The sequence below is a fragment of the Danio aesculapii genome, chromosome 25, assembly GCF_903798145.1.
Source record: "Danio aesculapii chromosome 25, fDanAes4.1, whole genome shotgun sequence".
In the NCBI taxonomy this organism is placed as follows: Eukaryota; Metazoa; Chordata; class Actinopteri; order Cypriniformes; family Danionidae; genus Danio; species Danio aesculapii.
This window is the reverse complement of record NC_079459.1, coordinates 18097661-18123714: the sequence shown is the minus strand read 5'-3', so window position 1 is coordinate 18123714 and position 26054 is coordinate 18097661. Positions and strand designations below refer to the sequence as shown.

The 26054-nt window shown below is 36.2% G+C and overlaps 3 protein-coding genes and 1 long non-coding RNA gene across 10 annotated transcripts in view; 2 read left to right on the top strand and 2 right to left on the bottom strand.

The window, feature by feature from the left end:
• dnm1l (dynamin 1-like) overlaps positions 1-6252 on the top strand; it is a 35228-nt gene extending 28976 nt beyond the window's left edge. For all 4 annotated transcript variants that reach the window (XM_056451697.1, XM_056451695.1, XM_056451696.1 and 1 more), the window contains 3 exons: positions 2630-2739; positions 2822-2981; positions 5918-6252. In XM_056451697.1, the coding sequence (XP_056307672.1) occupies positions 2630-2739; positions 2822-2981; positions 5918-5974 (327 nt within the window). In that variant the 3' untranslated portion in view covers positions 5975-6252. The remainder of the gene's footprint in view (positions 1-2629; positions 2740-2821; positions 2982-5917) is intronic.
• Positions 6253-9091: 2839 nt separating this feature from the next.
• tnnt2d (troponin T2d, cardiac) lies at positions 9092-20257 on the bottom strand. 3 transcript variants are annotated; one of them, XM_056451354.1, is made up of 11 exons: positions 20236-20257; positions 20022-20061; positions 16557-16581; positions 16425-16482; positions 16205-16321; positions 13106-13183; positions 12806-12919; positions 12600-12712; positions 9620-9710; positions 9409-9446; positions 9092-9299 (listed from the first exon to the last, which is right to left on the bottom strand). In XM_056451354.1, exons 2-11 carry the CDS (start codon positions 20032-20034, stop codon positions 9254-9256), a joined length of 693 nt encoding a protein of 230 aa, XP_056307329.1. In that variant the 5' UTR covers positions 20035-20061; positions 20236-20257; the 3' UTR covers positions 9092-9253. The 3 variants fall into 3 exon arrangements, with proteins under 3 accessions (XP_056307329.1, XP_056307328.1, XP_056307330.1); XM_056451353.1 differs by lacking the exon at positions 20236-20257 and adding an exon at positions 19882-19904; XM_056451355.1 differs by lacking the exons at positions 20022-20061; positions 20236-20257 and adding an exon at positions 17760-17776.
• The window catches only part of LOC130219084 (uncharacterized), a 79183-nt gene continuing 62574 nt past the window's right edge, over positions 9446-26054 (top strand). The window contains exon 1 of the long non-coding RNA XR_008836025.1: positions 9446-9733. This is a non-coding gene — a long non-coding RNA (uncharacterized LOC130219084). The remainder of the gene's footprint in view (positions 9734-26054) is intronic.
• cald1b (caldesmon 1b) overlaps positions 24102-26054 on the bottom strand; it is a 63549-nt gene continuing 61596 nt past the window's right edge. For both annotated transcript variants that reach the window (XM_056451350.1, XM_056451352.1), the window contains one exon: positions 24102-24420. In XM_056451350.1, coding sequence (XP_056307325.1) covers positions 24407-24420 — 14 coding nt within the window. In that variant the 3' untranslated portion in view covers positions 24102-24406. The remainder of the gene's footprint in view (positions 24421-26054) is intronic.

Genomic DNA, 26054 nt, shown 5'->3' with positions numbered 1-26054 from the left:
ATGCCTGAATGACTACCGCCCTGTAGCACTCACACCCATCATCATGAAGTGCTTCGAGCGGTTGGTCCTGGCACATCTGAAAGACTCTCTGCCATCCACACTGGACCCACATCAGTTTGCCTACCGTGGCAACAGGAGCACAGAAGATGCCGTCTCCATAGCACTGCACTCTGTACTCACTCACCTGGACAATAAAAACACTTATGCACGAATGCTGTTTGTTGACTTCAGCTCAGCATTCAACACTGTCATACCCTCTAAGCTACTGATCAAACTCAGAGACCTGGATATCGACACGTCTCTCTGCAACTGGGTTATGGACTTTCTGACTAACAGACCTCAGAATGTTAGATCAGGCCACATCTGCTCCACCACCATCACACTCAACACTGGTGTACCACAGGGCTGCGTGCTGAGCCCCTTCCTCTACTCCCTTTTTACCATCGACTGTAGGCCTGTGAACAGATCCAACACCATCATCAAATTTGCAGATGACACCACAGTGATTGGTCTAATCAGCAATAATGATGAGACTGCCTACAGGGAGGAGATACAGCATCTGGCCACTTGGTGCACCGACAATAATCTGCTCCTTAACACCAACAAGACCAAGGAGCTCATTGTGGACTTAAGGAAGGGACGAACAGGCTCGCATGATCCCATCCACATTAATGGGATGGTCGTTGAGCCTGTCTCATCCTTCAAGTTCCTGGGGACCCACATCTCAAAGGACCTTTCCTGGACCACCAACACCTCCAGCCTGGTCAAGAAGGCTCACCAGCGCCTATTCTTCTTGAGGCAACTTAAGAAGAACCAGCTTTCATCAGCCGTCCTGGTGAACTTCTACCGCTGCACAATAGAAAGCATCCTGACCAACTGCGTCACAGTCTGGTATGGAAGCTGCTCTGTTGCTGAGCGTAAGGCACTGCAGCGGGTGGTGAAAACTGCCCAACGCATCACAGGGACTACACTGCCAGCCATTGAGGACATCCAGAAGAAACACTGTCTGCGCCGAGCACGCAGTATTCTTAAGGACACCTCTCACCCTGCTCACAGACTGTTTTCTCTCCTGCCTTCCGGCAGGCGCTTCAGGCTCCCCCGGACAAAAACCAGCAGACTGAGGAACAGCTTTTTCCCCAGAGCTGTCTTCCTTTTGAACTCTGCCCCTCACTGACTCTTTTGCCCCCCCAATACACCCCCCACACTCCTCTAACTTATACTCCTCACAATCACTGCACTATTTAACATTTGCACATTTAAAGTTTGCACATATTCATTGCACTGATTCATTTACTTGAACTGTACATACCCACAGCACATGGACATTTGTAATTTGTAATTATGTTTATCTATCTGCCACTCCTGATTATAAATAGCATCATGTACATATATTCATTTATGCAAATCTCTGTTCATAGCTAATACAACCTGTATATAATGTTGATAGTACATCCATCTGTAAATATCACCATAGTTTTTCTATAACTGCACTTTATAACTTATACCTGTATCCTGCACTTGCTGCTATTGCACTGCTGGTTAGACCTAAACTGCATTTCGTTGCCTTGTACTTGTACATGTGTAATGACAATAAAGTTGAATCTAATCTAATCTAATCTAATCTAATCTAATTTTAGTATCGTGACAACCCTAATGCACAATGAAGAGAGGATAAGTAAAAATTTGTCAAATGTGAGATTAGGGTTGTCAAAGGTATTGACTTGGCAATCAATACTGAAAATATACGTAAGCACTGAAGGATTTGAAAGCAACGTCTATCAGCTGATCCATCAGCGGATTTCATACATCTGCTCATAGACATTAAGCTGATAGATGTGGCTTTCAAATGCTTCATTCTCCATGTATCTGTAACTTCAGAGCCAATCACAGTCAAATCTGTTGAGCATGTGAACATAATGGCCAATCATCAGTGTTTAAGAACGTGCTCAACATGCTCAAATCGTCGGCGCCAATAACCTAGTGGTTAAGTGTGCTGACATATAGCACCATGGTGCTCATGGTGACCCGAGTTCGATTCCCGGCTCGAAGTCCTTTGCCGACCCTTCCACTCTCTGTTCTCCCAATACCTTCCTGTCTGTATCCTCCACTGTCCTTTCCAATTAAAGGTGAAAACCCCTTAAAAAATTATAAAAAAATTAAAAAAAAAAAAAACCTTGCTCAAATCATGCTCAGGAAATGGACGTTATTAAAATGACAGTATTAATTGGTATCAAAGTTGATACTTTTAGATATTATTTTGCTCAACAAATAACCATGGACTGAACCAAATAATGTTGGACTGAACCATTGGTTGCAATTCACAACCTCACTACTAGATGATGACAATTTACACACTGTACCTTTAAAACACAAAAAAAAAAATGCTGGGTTCCACTCCAATCGATTTGAGTTGGGACAACATGAAGGAATTAAGTTAACTTAATTGTTTGTACAAGTCTAAGTGGATTGAACACAAAACTATTTAGTTGTCCTCTCAAAAAAAAAAACTCAAAAACTGTTTTCTCAGCTTATTTTCAATAAGTAGTTTGAACAAACAGCAAACCTCATTTTTATGAGTGAGTGTTTGCTGACAGTGAGTTGGTGTTGATTCCGTGTGACCTCTCTCCAGCCTGTGCCGGTCGCCCGAAAGCTGTCTGCCCGTGAACAGAGGGACTGTGAGGTCATTGAGAGGCTCATCAAGTCTTATTTCCTCATTGTTCGGAAAAACATCCAGGACAGGTATGTAGAAAACCATGTCAAAGAGTTTCTGGTTTTGGTGTTTTAAGCAGAGTCCTGATGCTGTTTCCGTGTGCTGTTACAGTGTACCAAAGGCTGTAATGCACTTTTTGGTGAACCACGTGAAGGACAGCTTACAGAGCGAGCTGGTGGGACAGCTTTATAAACCTGCCCTGCTGGACGACCTGCTCACTGAGTCTGAGGACATGGCTCAACGCCGCAACGAAGCCGCTGATATGCTCAAGGTGACGTTAATAATCATTATTTATTTAACCCTTTCACGTGTGTAATGTTCTAATTGTATTGTGAAATTTACAAAAAATGTTGTAAATTTCATCTAAAATATGTTGTAGAACATATATTTTGACTTTTAAACAGCTTAATAATGATCTTATTTGTTATATGACGGGTAATAAGCGCCGCGGTTGTTCCTAGAGGGGATAAAGGTGCGATCTGAAATTAGTATTTACATTATTCATTTACATTTACAATTAGATTTAGTCAGATGCTTTTATCCAAAGCGATTTACAAATGAGGACAAGGAAGCAATTTACACAACTATAAGAGCAGCAGTGAATAAGTGCTATAGACAAGTTTCAGGTGTGTAAAGTCTAAGAAGCAAAGCATCAGTAATGTTTTGTTTTTTTTATTCATTAAATTATGCATTAATTTATTAGCACCCAACCCTTAAAGTAATGTAAAAATATGATTTGTTGTACAGTGTCACAAAAATGAGTTTCCTCAGCTGTATCCCATCTAGACATCACCCTCTCCTGCAGTGCAGTGTAGTGTAGATGGGATACAGCTGAGAATACTTGCGTCAGTATAGCAGTATATTTTTGTGACACTGTACAACAAATAATGTTTTTACATTACCGTGAGAGTTGAGTTTAGAACTGAGGTAGGGGTAGCGATGCATTAATGCGTAATTTATTAAATAATATAAATACTTCTAGTAAACTTCCGATCACAGCTGTATCCCTTCAGGCAAAAACCGCAGAAGAGACCTGACCTGCTGTATTTACGTTCTGTTTATTTATAATTTTTTTCCGAAATACATGAAGGTAAGTAACTGTTTATTCGGGAGAGGAATATAGAAAATATTTTAGTAACATAAACAGTGTGTATCTTACGTCCAGTTATATTGAAAAAAAATTATTATTGCCGTCTCCATAGACATCAGTGTGGATTTTACAAACCCCAAATGGTATGTTTTGCTTGTAGTTATGTGTATTTGAATGTCTGAAACCAAAAATAAATGTTATTCGTTTGAAAGCATAGATAAATTGTTATTTATGACAAGCACTGTGCACCTCTTTCTGTGCCTCATCACGGATAGTCAGATTAGAATTTTAGCAGTTGATGACGTGTGCTCTGAACATTCTTATCACACCAGTGTGATCGTACGTTTCAGGGACCATCCAAGGCTGATCATACCAGTGTGATCGTACGTGTGAAAGGGTTAAATAATAATAAACATGCAATAAAATGTAGGTTTTTATGCATGTTGAATTGTTTAATAATTAGCCTCTATTAATGTTAATTAAATATTATTTTTGCTTGTAGGATGCGCAGAAGAATCTGTAAAAGAATGATACCTAATTGGTATAATATTCTTATATTTTTAAAAATGATTATTAGAATTAATATAATTATATTACTTGTGATTACTGTAATAATCAATTGTATAATATATATTTATTATACATCAGGGCTATTTAATTGGCGGCCTGCAGGCCGAACTTGACCCGCAAGGCAATTTGTTCCGGCCCTCCAAATAGTGTGACCAAGACATCAAAACTGAATTTAGTTCAGTCGAAAAACGGCTGAATCTGCGCAGTTGTGCGAGTCATCTGACAATAAGTGAGTGGCGCGAGCAACTGAAAACATTTGGATCTTTAATCGTAATGGCTTCTTAACGCTGCGTTTCTGTAGTAAACAAAACAAATGTTAGACGAATTATTAAAAATTATTAAAATGATTATGTATGTATGAACGCACACGATAACAACAGTTCATTTAAATACTTACCTAATATAAAGCTTAAATTTACATTAGATGTGATAACCGTGAAACCATGATTATTCTTCAGACTATATAATTGTACAAAAAAAATCTGTAATTATTGCATCCATAATTGTTATGCAGTTTAAAACATAACATATGAATGTGTCTAAATGTAAAAAAAGCTTACTTAACCAATGCACTGCTTTTGTTGTGCTTTGAAACATTTGAATGTTTGTGAAAAAAAGGCTGATGTACAATGCACTGATATAATGTAGTTTCAAAATGCAATATATTAACATTTTAATGTAGAAAAATACAACATGAGTGTCTTAAGGAGCAAAAATACAGCATATGGGCTCTTATGTGCAGTTGTGTCATAACTTGTATTGCAAGTCATATCTCTCTATATTAATTATAAATTTTTGATTCTACTAGTAATTCTATGACGTCGCAATAATTTAATGCATTTAAGATAATATTTAATAACTGTTATAAAAGTAATAATACAGACAATATTGTATTAATATTAAAATAATTGTGAATATGTAACTCATAATTATTTTATTTAATACCTCTGATGATTAACTGCTAATAATTAATGTTAAATGTTTATAACAGTTGTGAAAAATGGTCATATAATTAGTAATAGACACAATAATGCATATTAATAGCCTTCACAATAATGTTATTATAATTTATTGTAGCCTTTGTATCAATATTAATTTAGTAATACTAATTATGTATTACTTCATGTTAAATAATTTCTATAACATTTATTTTTTAAATATTGTTATAAGTAATTATTACAGTAACTATAAATATATTACCTAATTTTACTATAATAATTAATTGTAACTTAAATCGTTTATTTATATCGTGTATTTTTTTTTTCTAAATAGATTTGTTATTAATCATAATTTATATTTAATTAATAAATTGTCATATATTACTAAACCTTAATTAAAGAAAAACCTTTAACCTTCAGGGTAACCTTTACAGTAATATTAAGTGGTATTAATTAAATAATTTTTATTTAGTTATAATTTATTAACAGTAGGGTTAATGTTACTCAGCTGTGAATTAAAAAGTATTTAAAATTATTGCAGTTTTAAGGGTATATTTTATCATATAAAGGAATATTGCAAATATTTCCAAACCTCTCTTCCACCCACAGGCCTTGCAGAAAGCCAGTCAGGTGATCGCAGAGATTCGAGAGACGCACCTGTGGTAAACGTCCCGCCGCTGATGTACAGCCCCTTCCCTTCACGCGAACCCTGCTCTCAGAGTCTCTTCTGTTCGGATCTCACAGACAGCCAACTTGAAAAATGCACTGTCAGTTAATGTCTATTGAATATAGTTTTATGTACGCAACGGACTCTTAGTGAACTACATTGAGGGCAACACATATCACAGCACATCTGCACACCGTCCCATTCTGAGATCTTACATGTACGTGAGCTGTCATGTGTTCCTGATGTAGCCTAAATTAAAGGTAGTGATGTAAACTGATCCAATTGTGTGTCGTTCTGTTTGGCCTTCATTTCTGGGGTTTTGGATGGGTTGATATTTAAAGGGTCACGAAACACCCAAACACATTTCTATGAGATGTTGACAGTCATATATGTGTCACATGTTGCTTAAAACACTATTAGGACACGTATATTTCACAAAAAACTGAAATTGGTTGTTTTTGCGTTTTTCCAGCAAATTCGTTCTTCCAGTTTCAAAAGAAGACATGAAGCTGCCTCACTACCACGAGATCATTGTGTAAAATCCAGTGTGGAGATTGGCGAGTACAACATGATGTCTTTGAGTTTTCAGCATTAATTCATGAGAAAGACTTGGTTTGAACCAATCAGCGTGGTCTAGTGTGTGAATGAGGTGCAACCGCATTAATATGCATGATAGCTTCGAAGACTGTTTTTACCTGTTCAGATGGCACAGAGATGCCACATTGTGTTGCCAACCGTAATTAAAACAAGTGGAAGAAGAAGAATTGTTCGGAGACATGGGTCGTCAGTGTTGCGTTTATAAATGTGCCACAATGAAGGTTTTGTGTCCATTTTCCCAGGCTGAGGGCACGACTCGCATGTGGGCCCACATTTGTGGAGTACAGTGGTCTGCTAACACGCGACAAAAATATGTTGGTAAGGATTTTCGCCACCTTTTGTGACAGTATATTCTATACAGTCACACAGCTGTTTGATGTTATTGTTTGCATCTACCGAAAAATGCTGAGGTTTTTTCTCCCATTCGGTGTGCGGTAACATCAAATTCCATTTAAACAACACGCTTCCAGCAGTTCCTCGCATTAAATATCTCGTTTGTCATGGGGGACATACATGAAATGTTTCTGAATGAAATACTCGAAATTACATGAAACTCTGGAGGAAATGTGGATAGCATGGCAATGATTTTAATCTAATTATGTGCTACAACATGTAACACGGGATCATAAAAGGAACATTCAAAAAGCAACTCATGTAAACACCTTAATCATATTATTGTCTTAATATTTAATTAAATTTTTTTTTTTTAATTTAATAATTAAAAAAATGGCAGGGTAAACAGGCTAAAAATGTATTAAGTTCTCACCACACTTTCTCAGTAGATTGATAATATCAAGAGTTTATTTTTTTGTATTATCAGTTTGTGTAGTATTACAAATGTTGTGTTGAAATATGCAGATCAGTAGTGTAGTGCTAATAGTGTACTATTACCCCCCAATCCAAATTTTAAAAGTAGGCAAATAAATGACGAAAGTCTGTTTCTTTGATTCATTAGCTATATATATATATATATATATATATATATATATATATATATATATATATATATATATATATATATATATTTATTATTATTTTTTTTTTTTATCTAGAAAACAAAAGCAGAGCACACTTCTTCAAAAACTCAAATACTAGCCTATACTCGAGTACATTTTTTTCCATGTATTGAATAAAACTGCCACTTTTTAAATTCATAATGGCATAATTATATTAAAAACTTACAGGCTATTTTACATATTTCCCTATTGTAATATAAATCATAATAGTAAATAATTTTCAATACGATAACACATGATGTATCACTATGATATCACTCTGATATGCAGTTAAAATGAGTACATTCGTTAAGTGCTTCTATCACTGTGTTTAATCCTGTGCATGAATGTATGATATAGTTAATGCACATGCACTGTGTTTTATTTTCATTGTTAATTGTGAAATAAACAGCCACATGTCCGTTGACAGTTACATTTTCGCTGGAGAAAACAGCTGTGCTGAGGAGAGGAACGCAGAGGAAACAAGTATTTCTGTAGCAAAGAACTGCAAATATGCAGATAGTCTAACAATCTATCGGTAAACACACCTTGTGCTCACGGTCTGCACAGCTGTGGTTTGCTGACTAAATGAAAAACAAGTTGAAAAAGGAGGAGAGGAATTCTGCTGCCGTTTTTATATCAAATTTAAAGGGGACTGAAGCGAGCATTTAGTTGTGTACAGTCTATAAAGTAATGCAAAAGTTTTAGGGGGGCTGAATGGAAATATAGGAGGGCTAAAGCGACGCCCATACTGTTTTATAATTTTACTTGAACGTTTCAGCGAGACATTCAGCTGATTTGTTGTGATCTTCGAAAAACTCAGAAATCTTCTCACAGCTGCTACGGTCGTCAGGGGGCGGGAAATGGCGCAAATTAAACAAAAATGCACCAATTGCAACAAATTAAGATGTGAGTTAAAATATTTGGTATACAGTTAACAGAGATGCGAATACACATAAATTAGGGAAGTTTAATCACCAAAACAAGTGAGTATACCGTCATTGATACCGAGGGTATGATCCTCAACGACTATTTCGAGCACTTTTTTTTCTTGATATCAGAGTGAACTTTTTTTTATAGTCCACTTATTACTCCATAGTTCAGAGAACAGTTGAAGCAGCTAGGGAAAAAATGTTGTTGAAAATATTTAATACGAACAAACCCTTCAAATATTTCCTCAGAATACAGATATAAAAAAAATGGTGTATGTTTCTGAAGTGAAAAATGTATGTAAAAAACTTAACTAATCCTATATTTCGTGGAAACCGTTAAGTGCACCTTTAATTCAATAACAGAAATTGCTATTTCTTTTCCCATGTTGGGTTATATAACATCGGAGATGCATAATTTTCTTGTGTTTTAATAATTGAATAGTTTTACCTATATTTATTTTCACACAAAAGAGTTAATTGCTGCAACTTTATATGTATTATTATGCTACTGATATAGCCTAAGAGGTTTTTCCATTACCGATAATACTTTATTAAATAATTGAATGAGCATCATTTAGTGAGTAGGCTGAAAGAGTATTATGCTATTATTTATTCAGTAATTAATATACTGTGAAGCACAAATGTACAGCCAGAGCATGTTTGTACGTTCAGAAAAATATTTTAAACGTATCTCCATCAAACAAACAAATCAATACACGATGACATGAATTGCTCTCATTTCTGCAGTCGACGTCTATCTCAGTCTTCCTCCCATCTTGCCTTTGCCGCGTCCTTTGGCACTAAAAGACAGAAAAAGCGAGTTTGAAAATAGTTTCTGGCTTTAACCCGAATGTTATTCAACACCCAAAGCGGTTAGTGACATTTTAGGCTTGTGCTTTTTTTTTTTACCTCTGGTGATCCTTGACGCGGGAAAGCAGCTGATTTATCTGTGAGAGAGAAACAGCGACTGTATGTGCTGTGATAATGAACGCGGCACATTTACCTCAAAACTCTAGCTCTTCAGAGTTAACTGGGTTTAGTTAAACTGCCAAACGATAAAAGCTCCATAAAGTCTCATTAGCGAAGTAAAGTAAGTTGAAGTAGTTTAGATATCACTTACGTCATATTTCTGCCGTTTCAGTTTATCGTTCAGATCGTATTTTTCTGCTTCCAGCGACATCAACGACTGCCACAGCTCAGTGGCTTTATCCCTGGAACGAGTGACAGAAATGAGGTAAGTTTTTATTCATCCATCCATCCATCCATTCTATTTTGTGTTTCTTTCCAAAATGTTAACCCAACCCAGTGTGTGTATATATATATATATATATATATATATATATATATATATATATATATATATATATATATATATAACGTTCTCGAAACGTCCTCTTTAAGGCTAGTTGCAAAATATCCTCCCTGCAACGATCTGGGAAGCTGTCAAGGCATTGGTAACGATAACACTTTATAATAACTGCACGCTATGAATCATTTATTAAGCATTGGAATGTAGTAAATCATTTGTGAAGCATTATATCTACATAATTTGAACGTAGTTTATAACTAGCTACACTATGTTTTATTGATTTATCACGTGACATGTATTGGCCTACTGTATGTGCTTAATGATTTAATTTTCTTACTTTCTTATTGATTAATTTTTCACTACTAAATTAAGTATTGCATTATTTTTAAAGCAAATGTTTAAGAGTTTCTGGTGGTTTTTCATTCAGAATGGGTAAGTAATGATTAATAAACTATTCAAATTAGCATTTATAAATCTTTTTATTCAGGCATTAAGTAGTAGTTATTTTGTATGTTAATAAATGCTTTATTTACACAACACATGCAGTTTTGTGACCTAATTTAAAGTGAGGGCTAGTTGTGTTTTATAAATCTCTTGTAAATGACAATTAGACTCAATTTTATTCCAAACAGAAAAAAGGAAATGAATGGCAGAGTGATTCATATACACTGCTTAAAAAATAAAGGGAACACTTAGGGTGTATTCTCATTAGGCACGGTTACTTTAAACCGTGCCCAAGCGTGCTTGTCTCCCCTCCTCTCTCCCTCGACAGCCTGCACTCACACTGCATCTTTACCTACCGAACCAGAGCACACTTATATCATCGTTGATGCGACTGTTCAGTTTAACAGAAAGAGAAGCGCTCCCGCTCAGCACAGTGGACATTGCTTTAGTAATATCGTTTTGTATTATTTTTAGTCGTTTTGGATGCACTGACATGCAGTCAAGTATTTTGGCGAACAGATCCACAACTTTTGACGCTCATAGATTATCATAAAAGTCATCGTGCTGCAGGTATTAGGAGGTTTGCTGAAGGTGTAGCTGACATGCAGCAAGGGGCTTGTGTCTTTGATAAACTATGACAGTACGCGTTCATTGAAAAGTACGAATGATTACTGAATCCATATTAAACAGTCCCTTAAACCACCTCTTCCAACCAGGCCAGGGCCGGCCAACTGAACCGCGCCTGGGCCCAATTTGGATCACTCACACTTGTCAAACGAACCGGGAAACGCACCTCGGCACGGTTTGGATAGCATAGTATGAGTATGCCCTTAAACAACACAATGTAACTCCAAGTGTTCCCTTTGGTTTTTTCGAGCAGTATATATACAGTGTATATATACAGTACATATCACCTCATGTACAGATTATATGCTTTATTCAGTTTTAAATGCTACCAATGTGAGTTTAAATATCATATCATGTGACATTTATTGCAGTAGCATATCACCTCAGATATTGAAAATAAAACAGCCAGCAAACGGTTTGAAAATGAAAGTCTGAACTGTGCAAACCAACAACACCAGTCTCTCAGCCTATGCACTTTTAATAACGTTAAAGGTGCTGTATGTAAGTTCTTGACTCTTCTAAAGCATGAAAATACCATATTATGTTTGCAGATATTTAAGAATCATGCTAAGTGAACATACTTTTATCTGAATAACAATGCTGAAGTCAATTATTTAACATTGAAAATGTGCGTTACTGCCGGAACTGTCTTTGTTTTGTTTCTTTTAACCCGCCTACTGCTAGTTTAGCCAATTATATTTCAGCACCCAGAGTTGCCTTGTTGGAAAACCACGTATTTCATTCATTCATTTAGAAAAGCTCTCAAAGCATGTGCCATGACCGAAATGTGACATCTTGTGGACAGTAGCAGAATCCAAAATGAGACACAGATTCAGAGTTCCACATGAGGTTAATAATTAGCAAATGATACAAATATTATGAGCGTAAACATTACGTGAGCGGGTTAAATTGTAACCCCGTGTCCTAACAACACGCTACATGGCGAGATTTGCAGTGATAAGCAATTTGGCTGTTTGCTTCAGACGAAACATGACAGAAATTAAAATACAGCCATTCAGAAACTCATAATATGCACTCACTCGCGAAATAGTAAGGTTTATAATCTAATTAATCCTTTGAGTCACAGATCTAAGGTTCATCTGCTGCTGCTTTCAGTAGTATGGCAATAAATACCATGTAAACTGGCATTCAAACTCACATTATTAGAAATTAACACTGAATAAAGCACCTGAGGTGTACCTGAGGTTATCATTGTCAGTTTTTCCTGTAGTTCACCTATGAGAAATAGAAGCCATTTATAATATATCAATTCGAGGTGTTGGTTAGGACAAAAACTTTTTAATATGGAAAATGTTCCTTCTATCGTGTGCCATTGCTTTTATATAGAACACGATTTAAATCAGCCTTTAGGCTCAATCGTCAGACTCGCTCCTGTTGGTCCTCAATCTGGCAACATACGCTTGCGTTTGTTTTGATCCTAGGAATGCAATACCTAGTTCAACCACTGGGTGTCAAACTTACATACTGCACCTTTAAAGAAGTTAAATATGTATTAATTAGATTATAACCCTTACCAGTTCGTTGGGAGTGCAGTTGCTGGTATTTAAATGAATCGCTGGTATTCAAATGTTTCTGGTATGTCACGTTAGGACAGTGTTAGTCTGCTATTTATAATCATTTAAAAATTGCATTACTTACAAAAAATCTATTTTTAAAGACACTACAGTGATGTCGACAGTGGCGAGTATACGTATCATACTTGAGTTTGTCGTCACTTAGATGGTCAATGTTCAGTGGTTTGCGACGGTCAGCCAGGATCTTCTTCTTCTTCTCTCTTTCGGTCTGTTTCTTGGCACCTTTGCGTCCCTCACCCTTTAGTAGAGCAATAATCATAATATTAATGAAACATTCTACATAACATTAGCACTTCATTTGAACATCAGACATCTGGTGTGAAAAACAGACCTTTTGCTGTATTCCTCCATACTGATGGGTCATGTTAGTGAGAGCTTTCTTCTTCTTGGCATCTTCATCATGCTTCTTTCTCTGCTCTTCCTGCTCCTTCCTCTCTCTCTCTTCCTGTGAACAATTTACAGGGATTCGTTTACTGAGGAATGTGTATTGAAAAGTGGAATAAATGTTTTGTAGAAAGGATTTGTTTGGCCGAATGAGGGTTGATCTTCAACAAAGGTCATTCAGGACTTCAGTCTAGTTTGGAGTCATTGCAGAGAAGGTGTTGAGGGCCCGAATTTGATAGGAACTCACAGCGAGTCTGGCTTGACGCTCTTTCTCTCTCTCAGCTCTTACTCGTTGTTGCTCGGCCCTTTCTGCTCGCCTCTTTTCCTGTTAAAACACATAATTACACTGTAAAAAATGCTGTAAAACTACAGCACAGTTGTAATTCTTAATTTACAGTGCGCTTGTAAATTTTGGCAGTAATACTGTAAAAATGGCCAGTAACACTGTAAAATTTACAAGCGCACTGTAAATTGATAATTACAATTGTGCTGTAAAACTAAATTGCCAGTAATATTGTAGATTTTACAGCAATTTTTTAGTGTACCTTGAACCGTTTGGCAGATGTACAAATTAAATATATAGAATTCCAAAAATTATATATAATTTTTAAAAATATTATTTATATATATATATATATATATATATATATATATATATATATAAAAAAAAAAAAAAAAAAATATATATATATATATATATATATATATATATATATATATATATATATATATATATATATATATATATATATATAAACTTATAGACAGACAGACAACATGTTGATCACGTCACTTGCTCTGGATCAGTGGTCCTCAACCACCGGGCTGCGGACTGATACCGGCCCGTGTATCAATTAGTACTGGGCCGCACAAAAAAATCATGAATTTTTTCTGTTTTTTTTACTATCTGAGTCTGAACGATCATTTATTTTGAAAAATCACTGCATTCTCTCGCGTAAATCTCAGTCACTTGAGCACCCAAATTTAACCCACAAGAGGCAAAATGAGTAAGAAACAGACATCTTTGGAAAGTTTCTTTGCTAAGAGGAAAAGGTTTAAGAGAGCCCACAAACTGCAAACGAATGGATCCGCAACACATTTGTCAACAAATCAGGTGATTCCACCATGTCTGTGAAAGAAGATCAACTGCTGGAGATCGCGAATGATGGCGGCCTTTTAGGGGCCGTTCCCATATCGCGTCTTTTCTAGAGTTCAATAAATTTTAGAGTCATGTGACAAGAACTGACTGATCGATCAGCTTCAGCTTGTATGGAATATACACATTTCGGTAGACTAATATCTCAGACAAGCACAGAACACCCAAACACTGCAGTGCTTTAAAATTTTCTCCATAAATAAAACTTGTATAAGAGTGACAGCAATGTTTTGTCAGCTTGTCATCCTCTGAGAAAATAGTTGATGGTCACCTAGCAACGTACAAAACACCACTACCCCCAACATCACCACACACCAGAGGAGAGGAGACCGGGGTTAAACCCCTACTCTTTTTAAAGGACATGCTGGGATTTTTAACTACCACAGAGAGTCAGGACCTCGGTTAAATGTCTCCTCCAAAAGACGGCACTCACTGACTATGTTTCATAGACATCAGTAATCTAATTATTTGCTTTAATCTAGTTTAGAGAATAATAAGACGAAGGTGTTTACATGAGTTGCTTTTTGAGTGTTACTTTCATGATCCTGTTTTACATGTTATAGCACATAATTCGGTTAACGTCATCGCGTCACCGCGCTATCCGCATTTCCTCCAGTTTCATGCAATTTCGGGTGTTTCAACTGCAGTTTGGCACTTTCACTTTCATTCACGAACATTTCATGCACGCCCTCTGTGACAAACGAGATATTGGATGCAACTATGAACTGCTGGAGGTGTTGTTTTAATAGAAGTTCATACCGCATGCTGAATGGAAGAAAAAACCTCCGCATTTCACGATGCAGGTGTCTGTGGTCTGCACTGACTCGGTAGCTGCAAAGAGTGTCAAACAGCCGTGTGTGTGGACTAATAATTTTGACTTCAACTCTATGTGACGCATGAAACACTTTTTTAATTCTTGTCTTTTTTCAATAATTGTCGCTATACGCTTGTTTCACGTGGCCGCCATTTTAAAGAACCAAAGCGAGGCTGGGGTGGGAAGAAACCCGGAAGTATAGGACCAGCACTGTAAACATTGCAGTAACATAATGTGGACTATAAACCTCCAGCTGTTGCAGAGATTTCAAAATGGAGAAATGGTGTAAACATCACTTTAATATCATTCAGTTCAGTTTAATTTAAACAATTCAAAGCAATTTAGCATCAAACAACAGCACAATCTCTTTAAGAGTCATATGCTCAAGTGTCCTCCTTGACTTCAGTTCATGGCACCAGTTAAACACCATGGGGATGCTTTCCTGCTTCAGCCTATGTAACCCGGTGAGCTATAAAACACTGCAGTCCTCTGTAGCACACCCTCGTGTTGTCTGTAATAGTGTTGTCCCGGTACTGAAGTTTTAAAAACGTCCATTTCCCACTAACATTCAAACGCTGCTGAGCGCGTTCATAAATAGCGCTGATTTACCATAGTATTCACCAGTGCTCATCAGTTTACCGCTCTTCACCCAGTGCAAACACAGATACACACTGGAGCACGAAGCAGCCGTGAAGATCAGTCGAGTTATCAAGCATATCGCTCGTCTGTGTTTATGCTTGGTATCACAATCATTTCTGTTGAGCACGTGAACACAATTGCAAATCAGCACTGTTTTAAGAAAGTCATCAACAGGGCCCTTAATGTTAGCGGGAAATTGAAGTTTTTTCTTTTTATTCAGTATCGTGACAGGTCTAATATGGTGAAAGAATCAGTTTATTAACTCGAGTTTGATAAATAGCATCTAAAACGTGTGTTTGGGAAAGAAAACGTTAGCTAATTAGTGCCATTTCCCTTAACTTAGCTGAAAAAGAGCTCTGATATCCCTTTTTATTGTCACTATTCATTCAGAACGCACCTTCGGGTCACTCGGAAGGTGGTGAAATTATAAATTTGTGTCACTTTCTCTTCGCTGATAAGATATACAGCCAGGTACACAATGTTCCTATGTAACTCCCAACGATACTTCCGGGTTTCTTCCCATCGCAGCCTCGATTTCACTTTTAAAAATGGCAGCCACATGAAATCAGTCTATTCTCTGCACTATTTGGACAAGCAAGACTTTAATTTTGAAACATCTTATATTGTAGTCCAAAAAGGAAAGGAGATCATATAGCATTAGAAGAACATCAGTGTGAGTAAATGATGACTTCTTTTTATTTTATAGATAAACCCTCCCTTTATAAATAAACACTCACGATTCTGTTGACCAGAGCAATGAGTTCCTCTTCATCTTTCTGTCTCTGGAGGAAATGAGCCTCTATAAGAGATTGCAGTTCTGTTAAATCCTTCTCCTGGCGCTTTTTTTGGATATCCTACACACAGACACACAAAATACAGGTTACAACCAGTTTAAAAAAGTGAGAGGTGTGTGTGTGTTTAAAGCAAATGTATCACGGAGAAAACTCTCAGACTCACATCAAAATCTACTTTATCTCCCTCTGGGATCTTTGGGGCTTGGATATTTGAGAGATACCTGAAAATAAAAGATTTAAAGTGATGTCAAATGTGAATATGTAATTATGTAAACAGGAAAATAAAGAAACTTACTTTGGTTTGGACTTTGACTCATCCACTATAATCAGAAAGAGAGAGAGATGTTTTTAATAGCAGATGAATAGAATAGTTCAAATAATTTAAAAACTTTGCTCTGATAAATTACCAGTAAAACAAATGACACCACTATGTCTTTGCTGCTTGTTGGTAATTATACTTGGTGCTAAAAGATATCAGCATTAATTATAATTATTAAAAAAAGAGTCTTGATTTGATAGATTTTGTATATGAATTTATATGAAAATTTATATTTTTATCCATTTCTCTGTGAATGTAGACAATATGTTGGTGCATTTAAACATTTTTTAAAATGACAACAGTTTTATTAAAGAGTTAAATTCATTAAAATAAGAGTGGGGCCACCTAACATCTTTAGGAACAGAAAAATAATACATTTAAATTCAAATAAAAAACAAAACAAAATGTAATTAAGGTTCTTGTGATTTTTCCTTTCTATTAAAGTTTTATTTAAAGGGCACCTATGGTGAAAAATCTACTTTTCAAGCTGTTTGGACAGACATGTGTGTAGATATAGTGTATAGACTGTCATATTGGGGTGATATAGACACATCCAGTCCTTTTTTTTTCAATTTAGCAACATAAAAAAAGGTGGACCAATTGGAGAAGTTTTCAGACCGACTGCAACTTGACGTAGGAGTTCGGTCCTCCCGCCCACTGAATTGATTGACAGCTGCATGTATTAACATGTCCTGGTAGTCACGTGTAAAATCATATCAACAAGACCAGACGTGAGCAAAGCAACCGGGAATAAAAGGTCTGTTCAGTTCGCTAGAGTCATCAATCATCATCAAATGTGATCAAGAGTGAGTTTAACATGTTTAAAATGTTTTTAAAACAGTGCATGTGTTTAATGAATTACAGCGATTTAGCTTAGCTTTACTTAGCACAGCCGCGTGTCAGAACAATTATAAAAGAAGACGCCTTAATCCCGGTTTGTGGACGTTAAATCAGGTTTATTTTGTACATTATCATAACAGATATCCATACAGCAGTGGAGATTAACCTGTAGCCTGTCACATATGCGTGCAAACAGAGTGCGAAGCTAAACGCACACGCTGTCTGTCTCTCTGTGTGTGTGTGTGTGTGTGTGTGTGTGCGTGCGTGAACTTTTTAACGACATTGTGTGTGACTCATCGATGCAACTGCACAACAAATACTCATTGGTAAAGTTCTTACTGCAGTATTTCTCACAAACGATACGTGAGATCTGCTTCCTTTAAGTCTTTTCTGTTGTCTGACGCAGCCGAGGGAGGAGATTAAGGCACACAGAAAGGCACGTAGAAACGGTGGGTGGGGAGGACTAGCCTTAAAGGTGCAGTACGACAAAACCGCCCCCTAGTGCAAAAATGTATAAAATAGAATCTTGTAAAAGGTATAATGAAAAATCTGATGGGTGTTTTGAGCTGAAACTTTACAGACACATTCTGGAGATGCAAAACACTTATATTAAATCTGAAAAAAGGGGTAACCTAGGTGCCCTTTAATATTTTCTGCTCACTCATCGGGGTGTTCTAATATTTGCACCATAATCTTAAGTTATTTTCTGGACAGTGTGTGTGTAGTTTTATCTGGTTCTTGAATCTGATTGGCTGATAGCTGTGTGATATTCTGCAAATAACAGCACTTGTCCAGCCTCTTCACCCTTCACCCTTGTGTATTACTCTGCCCACATACAGCGACAAGCAGAGGACACTCTACATTTCGACAAATATTGCTGCTGTTGCACAACAATGTACTTTTGAGGCTTTTTTAGTTGAGAATGTAGTTGTTTAGATTGCAACTATGCAGTTTATTTATAAGGATATTGCCTATTTTTAAAGATTTATAATTTCTGAGAGACAGTGTGTCGGCAGCCATTAGCCTGTCTGAGCAGAGCAAAGACTGTTGACGTTGTGAATCCACAAAATGGCGACAGAGACCGCATAATAAGCCCTTAGAAGAGAAACAGCATAATTTCTAACTACAGCTTATCAAAACATAATTAAACATGTAAATGACATTCTATGTGGATCTCTCTCTTTAGTATGTTGTAGTGATGTATTTATACCATATAAATGTAGTGTGTTGAGTGTGAGATGGAACTGTCATATCAGGAATGTGTGTATTTTGTGTTGACCACTCTTTGTATAACCCTGAGTTACTTTTTGGTTTGCCATCTGTTTGTTTCTAATGAGTCTCCTGTTTTCGGTACTGCTGAGTAGTCTAGTAAAAAGAAAGAAAGAAGAAAAACACGCAAGTGTTTAGCGTTTTTCTTTATCGCAAACTCAACATAAATCTGCTAGTGTTTGCGCTGCTTTGGCTTTTTCAGGGATAATTATTGTGATATCCTGGTTGCAACTGAGAAATACTTGGAAATCTCTGTAGACTGATGGCATTTCATGCTGTTCAGCCGTATAATCTTAAAATGTCAGCAAAATCACCTGTTTTGTCATCACTTTAGACATAACGCTAGAGAATCATTCTCTAATCAACACTAGCTCTAAAGTGACGTTTGTTCTTCATACAAAAGGGTTTTGAGACTCTCCGTTTTTGATTTTCTTTTTAATATTCACGATTATGCCGTCAAACTGTTGTATAAACGCAATATCACACTTGTAGCAGCACACGCCTCCCACCAGTGCTGATATACGACCACATAGCACTGCTACTCGTGTGATATTACTCATATACAGTTTAAGTCAGAATTATATTAAACATAATAGTTTTAATAACTCATTTCTAATAACTGATTTATTTTATCTTTGCCATGATGACAGTAAATAATATTTGACTAGATATTTTTCAAGACACTTCTATACAGCTTAAAGTGACATTTAAAGGCTTAACTAGGTTAATAAGGTTAACTAGGCAGGTTAGGGTAATTAGGCAAGTTGTTGTATAACGATGGTTTGTTCTGTAGACTATCGAAAAAATATATAGCTTAAATGGGCTAATAATTTTGACCTTAAAATGTTTATAAAAAAATTAAAACTGCTTTTATTCTAGCCGAAATAAAACAAATAAGACTTTCTCGAGAAGAAAAAAATATTATCAAAGAAATTGTGAAAATGTCCTTACTTTGTTAAACGTCATTTGGGAAATATTTAAAAAAGAAAATAAAATTCAAAGGGGGGCTAATAAGTCTGACTTCAACTGTAAAGTATATTATTGTAATATAACATGTCAAATTATTACATTTGATATGATATTTAATGTAATCCAACTTCAATTTATTTATTAAAAAAATAGACAAATTAGACATAATCTGTAATGGTGCAACATAAATATGTGGTGGCACATATTTACACCCAACACACACTTTGTAATACAGTACCTTCCTCCCTTTTGCAAAACGAGACAAAACAAACACACAGACAAAAAAAAAGTTATACAAATTATTAGATTTATAAGAATAATACAATGCACAAGCAAACCTGGAAATAAACGACTGTTACTTACTGAACTGCCTCATCCATCACATCTTCAGTATCAGACATGACTGAAACAAATAGTGAAAAATAATCAGATATATGATGCGACATTAACATTTCATATGCAACACAAAATATTAAAATACCAATAATTATCATTGTTCCAATAAGGAAATAATCTGCTGTGATTATATGGAAATACCTATAAATATGCAGAAATAGATTCGTCTGTAAACCCTTACCTGTCTAGTGTGTTAATGTCAGAGATGGAGAAGCTCTGTGTTTAGAGTGCAGCGGCCCTCAGTTTCAGTACTAACATACTTGCACACCACGTGACCACAATGCCCTTTCATTGGTGTGTACCTAAACCCTTCATCTATTGTTAGCCGGTCAGATGCATTTCAGTGAAGATCTAAAACCGACCATTCTCTTTGACCCGCTCGCAGTATCTCTGTGAAACTCAATACGAGAGAGAAAGAAGCAAACGGCTTGTCTCCCATAACAGTGAGAGCAGAAAACACACTGAGGCCATGAGTGCATGTATTGTTACTTTACTTTAAAAGCTTGTTTGCCGTTAAAATGATTGTACAGATGTTGAAATGATCGACTGTCGTTTGAACTGTTGAGCTTTATTATAGCACTTAATAATGCGTAATAAACGTAGTATTCATAGCATGACGCTGAGACTCCAAGTGCAAAGCAGATCATAAAAGTCATAACGCAAAAACAGCGGGATTCGCAAAACACAATCAAACATTTAAACCACAACATGTTAGAAAGCATCATACCAGTAAAATGAACAGGTCTTAGAATCTCCATGCACAACAAATCCTAGAAAATGGGTGGACTTTCACAAAATATCATTTTTTATTTTAATTAATCTAATGTTAAATCAAAGCTAATACGACAAACAATAAAAAATATATTTTTTACATGTTAAAAAATGTTTTGTCCAAACAGCCGAGTTATTCAGGTTTATAAAAACATTTTAATTTCGATTTGGTTTTATATCGATTTTAGTTCAATTAATTTGATTGAATTTTCTTGTTTCCGATTCAACTATATAGCTGCTAAAACAATCACCTGCTTCGAATGTTAACACTCGATTGAATGGACCTAATAAGTGGTTATCAACTGATAGATATGGGCCAGTAGGGGCCTTCTGGTAAGCTCAGAAGGCTGTTATCATCTATCCACATGGTTATTTAGCTATACTAATAGAGAAGACTCCAGATCGAGATCTGTTTTTACATGACTGTGATGGTTGGGTTTAGGGTTGAGGTAGGGGTAGACGTTAATAAAATACAATTAATGGGAAATTGAATAAATATTATAAATAATTATCGTTTTTCCGGCTGCAGACGTATGTGATCTACAGCTGATTGATTAACCATATGGATGTATAATAACAGCCTTCTAAGCTTACAAGTAGACGCAGAAGGCCCCTACTGGCCTATATCAATCAGCTGATAACACCCATTCAATCGAGTGATAACATTCGAATCGGCTGAAACAATAGCTGACTATCTACGACAGTGGTGATTGCAATGATTTTTTTTGCTTTATTGAATGTTAAAAAGTTTTTATTATGAGTTTTAATATTATACCAGCAATGCTAAAAGCGCCAGTGGATACCTTAGATCTTGAAAACCCAATCATAAATTTAACAGTGATCGTTATGGCTGGAAGCCTAGCGACTAATAGCCAATCACATGCCCCAAATTTACAAGCTTACAAACTTTAACAAACGTTAACAAACAATAATAACAAGATGTGCAATGCTAGGGCATTTATGTTAATAAGTCATGTCCCGCATTATATTTAACTGTATATTTGATCTATTTTAAGCGTTATAAAGATTTTTAATTGTGATAAAGATTTTTTCATAGTCACTGTGGTCACACAAAGCTATATATTTTAATACTTTTAAAATGGTTTTAATATTTAAACATTTCTATCATTTAATTTTTCTAAATTTCCTTTCATTGAGTGCAATGCACAAGCAAAGAGAGCTCCGCCCATGCACTGCTTTGATTGGCTGATATTAACTGAATTTGTTTTGTCTTGTTGTGTCGCTTCTGTTTTGTGCTTGTCTTTATAATCGTATAATGTCACAGTTGATTAGCATATTGCATAAAGATGCCGTCACATTTGCTCTCGTGATGAATATCTGCGAGAAAAATTGTAATAATAATCAATGTAGTAGCGAAAGATTTCCTCTCATAAATTTTGTAACCGTACACAGTACCGTCAACAGTATAGAGAATTTCTCCACAAAATACTGCAGAAACGTTGCTAATGCTAATTGCTTTAGTTTTAGTTACTGGTGGCCGTAACTCTGGTGTAACTGCTTATCAAATGTAAAGATGTAATTAATATAAAATGTTTATGCAGTTGCACACATCAGCATAAAAATACAGCAAATATTGCTAAATGCAAATAATAGAATGCATAATAACCATATAACCATGCATAGATATAGGAGCAAAAATAAATAGGCTTATTAATGTTTAAAAGATTGGCCAAAACATTTTCCACTTAGAAACACTTGCGTCCAATCAAACTCTACAATGCACTTGTCACATCACTGTAAAATTACCCTTTAACAGTTGATCTTGTGATTCATGGGTGTCTTTCCTTATATTTAGTTTTCGATTATATTATAGGTTATTGATTTCTCTTGTGGCGACGCAGTGGCGCAGTAGGTAGTGCTGTCGCTTCACAGGAAGAAGGTCACTGGTTCGAGCCTTGGCTGGGTCAGTTGGCGTTTCTGTTTGGTGTTTGCATGTTCTCCCTGCGTTCACGTGGGTTTCCTCTGGGTGCACCGGTTTCCCCCACAGTCCAAAGACATGTGGTACAGGTGAATTGGGAAGGCAAAATTGTCCGTAGTGTATGAGTGTGAGTGAGTATGTATGGGCAACCCCCAGAGATGGGTTGCGGCTGGAAGGGCATCCGTTGCGTAAAACATGTGCTGGATAAGTTGGCGGTTCATTCCGCTGTGGAAACCCCAGATTAATAAAGGGACTAAGCCGAAAATGAATGAATGAATCATTTCTCTTGTAGCTTGAAACAATTTGTTGTATAAGGAATATTACATATTTTCATACAACAAAAAAAGTACTGGCAGCTCATTACTGAGCAACCAGACAATCATTTCAAACTACAAAAAATGCCAATAAAAGTCACACTGTAAAACTTTTTAACATCAAAAGTTGTCAGATCAGAGGTCAAGGTCACATAATGCAATTCAAAAGTTTCAGTAATATGTGAAAAAACACCCACAATACCTGTGAACCCTCCCGTTTTCCCCAGGATTTTCCAGTATTTTCTATCCCGCTATCATGCCTTAAAGGTATGTTCCTGTATGTCTCCCGTGTTTTCAATCTTTTATGAAGGGTGGCAATAAACATTAAAGAGCCGATCCTCCCTATACGCAAACCATACCACTGAATCTTGAGGGGACACCCCTTGCTCTTAAATGTGAATCTGTTTGTGCTTTCATATTATTTAGACATGAAAACACATAGCGAAATAGATATAAAAATTGCGGTATTCTCTTGCTTTCCATTACAGCTGAGTGCATGCCCCTCTTACGCAATCCTCAAAACAGTGAGTTCATGTAACAGTGCGTGACTGTCAAACACACTCCAAGGTGATAAATACATGCTGTTTCCCAAACCGATTCTGTACAAGTGAAGCGGAGCGAAGTGGACACTCTGGGTTTTGGGTGTGTGTTTGAACAGATATATACACATAATGATAATAATAATAATAATAACAACATCTAAACATGTTAATCTTGGTGGGTTTTCTTTTAAACGCAACAAATTTTGTCTTAAATTAGCATAAAAAGCTAGGAAAGCAATCGAATGCTTTCATTATCGATCTGTGCATTTTTAAAGTGATGTCGCTGTTATTTAATGCAATCAAACAAAAAATTCGAAATGAGAGATTAATTCGCTGCTCTTTAATTAGAGTGTTTAGATTATACAGTGAAGAAACTTGATTCAATTTCTTTATAATAGCTATTAATTTGAATAGGCTAAACTGTTTTCTAGTTTATTTACAGATTTTTCTAATGTATACTATTTATTTATTTGGGGGGGGGGGGGGGGGGGTCCCCTTTGTTTTCACATTCCAATGTTGACAGGTATGCACCCATGAATCACAAAAAAAGAAAACTGTTAATTAACAGATATTTTTAATATTGTTATTGCTAATATTTGATGCTAGTTATAATACTTCAATGTGTATTGGTGGGCCTGTGCAATTCATAGTAATAATAATCAAAATTTTTAATGTCACAATTTTTTTTTTCGGAATTCCTTAACCCTGTTTAATTTATAATATGGGCCTTGCAGAATCATGCACATTTTATGAAACCCTCTTCCACTTCATCCGATCTTGACGCCCTTATTTCCTTGTTCCTGCAAAACATAAGGCAATACATCGCTGTTAATGTGCTAATGGCTTATCAAAGAGACAGAACAAGACAGTTACATTTGCTCTACATAATGGACGTCCTGTGCGTAACTCAACAGGCTTTTTCAACACATCCTCAAATATACAACAGCAAATAGATCAGCAATCCGCACCTGTTCCCTGTTAGTGAGTTAACGCGTTGGTGCCGTGACCCAGACAAATACATATGACCGACGTGCTCCGAGATCTTAAGTTGTGCCACAAGTGTGACAAATATGTGTTACATTGTCATCTATGTCACTGTCAAGGACAACTGCAACCAAAAGACTAGTGAAGATATTAAACATTTGCTATAGCTTCTGTCTGAATTAATAGTGTTAAGCCACAAAAATAGCATCCCTGCGCTTAGATTTGGGTGTTAAGGCGGTTAATGTGATATAATGTGATACTTTCATCCTTTGCGTAATGCTAAATATTAAACCGCTTTGCCGAGTGACATCATGCTAATCCAGTGATTGACTTCCATGCATTGGCGCAGCACAACAGCTGTGGCAGGGAATGCGACGCGCCACGGGCCTCCTGCTATACAATGCTTCATAGAAGGTGTGAGTGAAACGAACACGCTGGATTCATTCTTGACACGCCGGAGCTTCACAAAGCACTATTGTAGGAGAACGAGGTCAGGGACTTTAAATATAGCTTAGCATGAGAGATTTACAGTCGTGCTGGTCAGTTAGGACTATGACTTCAGACATTTGCTGTCACTGAACCGTCAGTTAAAACACATCCACTGCTCCACCCTGTTTTTGGTTCAGTGCTAGTTTCAGACACCATTTGATTTTAATTGTAAGCACAAACATTATGCTAAATATGGTGCGTGTTCTAGGAAAGAAATTCCTTCCAAATTTGGAAGGACACAAGAGCCTTATCAGTCAGAGTTATCTGGTTTTTAAAAATGTCCTCAAACAGTGTTTTTATTAATTGTTCTATATACAGACTCCCTAGTTTTTCGCAATTCCAATTAATCCAATGCAAAATCAACAAAAAGTAGCAAATTTTCGCAATCCTGCTAAATTCCTATTCCATACTGCAAAATAATCGCAAAAAATGTAAATAAAAAATGAAAATAATCACATAAAACATCTAAATCCAAACCATATAATCAAATTAGAATTTAGTTTGCAATTAATTGTTTTACATGACTTATAGATGTTGCATACGCATTACACGTGATGTTTTTGAGTGTCTCTTGAAAAATGACATCTCACCTGCGCCCTCACAATCATTACATTACATGACAGTGGGGGGAGAATGTTTTACAGCCTGTGTAGTAAGCAGACGGGTATGAAGCACGAGTGATTTACATGTGAAGTCAACGCAAATATGGGATTAGACATCCTGTGGCGCGAATTGGGCATTTTGTGCATTTGACGTGTTTCAGACTGCAAAAGAAAGTGGAAAACATCTAACAAATTGAGCAATGGAATAGACAGAAAAGCAAGCAGCTTACATTGATGGAGGTTGATTCAAAGATGACAGCCATTGGACGTGACTGAATTGAAGGAGATTATTTGGTGGTTATTTGTGATTGGTATTATGGTGTGCGCGAAATCGCTAAATCATTTCGTTTAATTCTTTC